Source organism: Hibiscus syriacus, unplaced genomic scaffold, assembly GCF_006381635.1.
Source record: "Hibiscus syriacus cultivar Baekdansim isolate YM2019G1 unplaced genomic scaffold, ASM638163v2 tig00110503_pilon, whole genome shotgun sequence".
Lineage (NCBI taxonomy): Eukaryota > Viridiplantae > Streptophyta > Magnoliopsida > Malvales > Malvaceae > Hibiscus > Hibiscus syriacus.
This window is the reverse complement of record NW_024062764.1, coordinates 4,193,218-4,197,547: the sequence shown is the minus strand read 5'-3', so window position 1 is coordinate 4,197,547 and position 4,330 is coordinate 4,193,218. Positions and strand designations below refer to the sequence as shown.

The following is a 4,330-nucleotide window of genomic DNA, read 5'->3' as shown; positions in this document are numbered from 1 at the left end:
TGTTCACTAAATTTTATTATTTTGTTTGCAAATTTGATATTTCAAAACTGAAAAAAATGTTATTTTTTTTTGTTTAAGTGTATCACAATTTATGTATTGTTATTTAAAATGTAATTCTGATACTTTCATTTTCTAATATTACTTTTTTATTTGAAAATTTTAGTGTTTCTTAATTATAAATATTAGGACTCAATTGGTTATATATGTCAATCGAACTCATATTCTCGTTATATTGTATTAATAATGATGTCAACTGAACTATAACTTAATCGATTATACATATAACACTTCGATTTAAAATCGATCGTATACAGAAAACTCAAGTTAATACAATTATTTATATATTTAATAAACATATTTTTAAAGTATATCAGAGATACTAAACCATGATTAAATGATCATTTTAGGTATTGAATTACTTTTAAATGACCAGATATAATTTAATAACATATGATATACTTCATCTTTTTGTTGTTTATGGCATTTTGATATTTATTCGGTTTAAAAATCTTAAGTTTAAGTAGTTATGTTTGTCTATTGTGTGTTGTCAGTGTTTATTTGAACGTACGCATTTTATAAATATAACTATCTAAATTCGAGATTTTTTTTAACAGAATGATTGAAATCAGTTGATAAATTTATTTATTTTTAGTATGTAATGATTACATTAAATCTTGATCATATTAGAATTAAAGTACAAGAGATAGAAGACAAAATGGAGGGCATTAGAATTGGTTGTGAATTCAAGCAGCCCCACAAGCAAATATCCAAATACAATTCAAAATTAAAAGAAAATAAAATGGTAAAGTGGGGATAGTGACTTGCTACAGTGCAGACCCTGTCCCTATGTGAACATCCAGAGGGTAGTTCTGGTCAACTCAACAATCCTTTTTTCCAACTGAATTATTCACTTTTCACACATTTCTTTGCAATTTCCCCAACAATTTCCCCATCAATTTACACCCTTTTTTGTTTTTTATTTTAATTATTTTTTAATATTTTTTTCTTACCCTCACTTCACCCCTATATATTCATTCCCCCATCCACCCTGATCACCCAGCACTTCAATCCTTCTCTCTCGTTCGATCTCTTTGTGATTTCGTGTCGTTAAGAAAAACTTTAATTTTTTTTCTCGAAATTCCGATGGACCGACTCTCGAAATGCAACTCGAATTATGTACCACTTACCCCTTTAACGTTCCTCAAACGGGCTAGTAAATCTTATGCTAACCGTACCTCGATCATTTACGAGAACACTCGGTTCACATGGCGTCAAACCTACGAGCGTTGTTGCCGTCTCGCTTCGTCTATACGATCTCTTAACATACTCAAAAATCAAGTTGTAAGTTTCACTCAATCATGTATTTATATTATGTGTATGTAAATCAGTAATTTCGTTTCGTTTATGTTTCTTTTAAATGTTTTTGTAGGTGTCTGTGTTGGCTCCTAATGTTCCAGCCATGTACGAGATGCATTTTGCTGTCCCAATGGCAGGAGCGGTTCTCAACACCATCAATACCAGGCTCGATGCTAAGAACATCGCCACGATTCTTCGTCATTCAGAGGCGAAGGCCTTCTTCGTCGACTATCAGTATCTCCAGTTGGCTAGTGAGGCGCTTCGGATGTTGATGGTGGACTCGACACAAAAAGGCCAGTCATGGATAATGCCACTAGTGATTGTTATAGATGATGTGGACTCTCCCACTGGTGTTCGTCTAGGGGAGTTGGAGTATGAGGAGTTGATCCATAATGGGAATCCGAGATTCGTCCCGGTTGAAGTCGATGACGAATGGGATCCGATTGCACTGAATTATACGTCGGGAACTACATCGGAACCGAAAGGAGTTGTTTATAGTCACCGAGGGGCGTATTTGAGTACTTTAAGCTTGATTTTGGGATGGGAAATGGGGAATGAGCCGGTGTATCTTTGGTCACTCCCCATGTTCCATTGTAATGGTTGGACCTTCACCTGGGGCGTTGCGGCCCGAGGTGGAACCAACGTATGCATACGCAATACCTCCGCGTACGACATGTACCGAGCCATAGCGACTCACAACGTTACCCACATGTGTTGCGCACCCATCGTGTTCAACATCCTCCTCGAGGCGAAACCCGATGAGCGTCGCGAGATTTCCTCCACCGTGCAAGTCCTCACCGGCGGAGCGCCACCACCGGCGTCATTGCTCGAGAAGATGGAACACCTCGGATTCCACATAACACACGCTTACGGTATGACGGAAGCCACCGGGCCGGCGTTAGTCTGCGAGTGGCAAGCCAAATGGAACCATCTGTCAAACGAACGCAAAGCCAAACTCAAAGCACGGCAAGGGATCAGCGTACTGACGCTGGAAGACGTTGACGTGAAAAACATGGAAACCATGGCCAGCGTCCCGCACGACGGAAAAACCGTCGGTGAAATCGTTCTGCGTGGCAGCAGCATAATGAAAGGCTATCTCAAAGACGAAGAGGCGACCTCCAAAGCCTTCAAACACGGCTGGTTCTTCACCGGCGATGTGGGAGTCATACACCCGGACGGATACCTCGAAATAAAGGACCGATCAAAGGACGTCATCATCTCCGGCGGCGAAAACATCAGCAGCGTCGAACTCGAATCTGTTCTCTACAAACACCCCAGAGTTCTCGAAGCCGCCGTCGTGGCAATGCCGCACCCGCGGTGGGGGGAGAGCCCCTGCGCCTTCGTCTCCGTCCGACAGAATTCGAGTGGACAAACGGAGGACGTTAAGGAAATGGACATCATAAATTACTGCCGGAAAAACCTGCCGCATTTCATGGTGCCGAAGAAGGTGAAGTTTCTGTCTCAATTGCCGAAGACTTCCACCGGAAAAATACAGAAATTTCAGCTGAGGGCATTAGCCAAAAGTTTCCAAGTTTCAGAGAAGAAGACGACGCAAGTAAATAAGGAAATTCCAGATGAACAGATTATGACATTGTCACGCCTTTGAAAGTCAAAATTATTATTACTCTTTTACTGCTTTGATTTTTTCCCCCGTGCTTTTCCAGCAGCAGGCTGTTTGTCAATCAACATTCCTGCTTCATTGTTGTTTTAAATAAAATATATTAATTATTTAGTGTTATATTACATCATCTCATAATTTGTCTCATATAATTTTAAGAGATATATTTTATAAAAAATAATAAAATTATTCATAAAAGGTAATTGATAAATTTATTATATTTAATATATTTATTTTGATAGGTGTAAAATAATAGGACATATAAACATAAAAAAGAAAACATAAGTGTTAATGTAAGTTGACTTTTTTCAATAGAAAAGTTTCAATGGAACAATTATAAAAAAAATTAATGGGATTGAGAGAATATTAAATTGATGATATTTCTTTAATTTTCAAAATCTAATGAAAAAATTGTTAAGTTTAGTGATCTAAAAAAAAGAGAATGATATTTTTTATAAGATGTAGATTTAAGTAGTTATATCTATTTGGTATTTGAAATATGTACATTGATAATATATTAAAAAGAATTTTAAATATATATTATTTTGTAATTATTTCATATAATTAAAAAATGGGTAAATTATACGTTTAGTACTTATTTTATCAGTTTTGTCCGTTTTAGTACTTAAACTTTCATTTTTTTTCTAAAATGATACCTAACATTTAGTTTTTTTTTTCGTTTTAGTACCTCGTAGTTAAAAACGTAACAGAGGGGCTCGTCGGTTGCCATGTCTATAGTCGCCAACTGTCACATACGTTGGTCGATAAAGACCAAACTATCCAGCCCGCACTTTTTCGACAACTTGAATATGATTTCGGCCTCCATTTCGTCGCAAAACGCCTTAATAATCTCTCCAAATTAACAATGAATTCTTTGATTTCTTCATGGTCCACCGTTCGATGGGCCTGAATTTAGACTATGTTGGTCGACTCATCATTTTTTCACGGTCCACCGTTCTATAGGTCACACGTCCACTGGAGCTATGCAACGTCAGTCTGTCCGTTAAATTTTTAACGGTAGGATACTAAAATAAACAAAAACTAAACGTTAGGTGTGATTTTGAAAAAAAATATAAATTTAAGTACTAAAATAGACAAAAACTAATAGATTAAACATATAATTTTACCCAAAAGTATTAATGATTTTCTCTTTAATTTAATTTTGCTTTTTCTAACATACAGTTAATACAAGAATCATAAAATTAAAATCACATCTAGTGATACCATGATCGCGCTACATAAAGAATGAGAGTGCCCTTGTGAAGCTTGTTTTCGATTATAAACTTGAATTATGGTCATGAGTAATATGGATTGATTTACGGTAAATTTGATATAAAATCGATTGATTTACGATTA

The 4,330-nt window shown here is 36.2% G+C and overlaps 1 protein-coding gene across 1 annotated transcript; it reads left to right on the top strand.

Moving 5' to 3' along the window:
• The first annotated feature begins 1,079 nt into the window (after positions 1 to 1,079).
• On the top strand, positions 1,080 to 2,977 carry LOC120129544 (trans-cinnamate:CoA ligase, peroxisomal-like). The gene is made up of 2 exons (XM_039147009.1): positions 1,080 to 1,341; positions 1,430 to 2,977. The coding sequence occupies exons 1-2, from the start codon at positions 1,144 to 1,146 to the stop codon at positions 2,960 to 2,962; spliced, it is 1,731 nt and encodes a 576-aa protein (XP_039002940.1). The 5' UTR covers positions 1,080 to 1,143; the 3' UTR covers positions 2,963 to 2,977.
• The last annotated feature ends 1,353 nt before the right edge of the window (positions 2,978 to 4,330 follow it).

Excerpts from the sequence above, each read along its gene's own strand:
- LOC120129544 (XM_039147009.1), top strand. The coding sequence starts at position 1,144 with ATGGACCGACTCTCGAAATGCAACTCGAATTATGTACCACTTACCCCT. Across the intron at positions 1,342-1,429 it reads ACATACTCAAAAATCAAGTT|GTGTCTGTGTTGGCTCCTAA; the intron begins GTAAGTTTCACT and ends ATGTTTTTGTAG.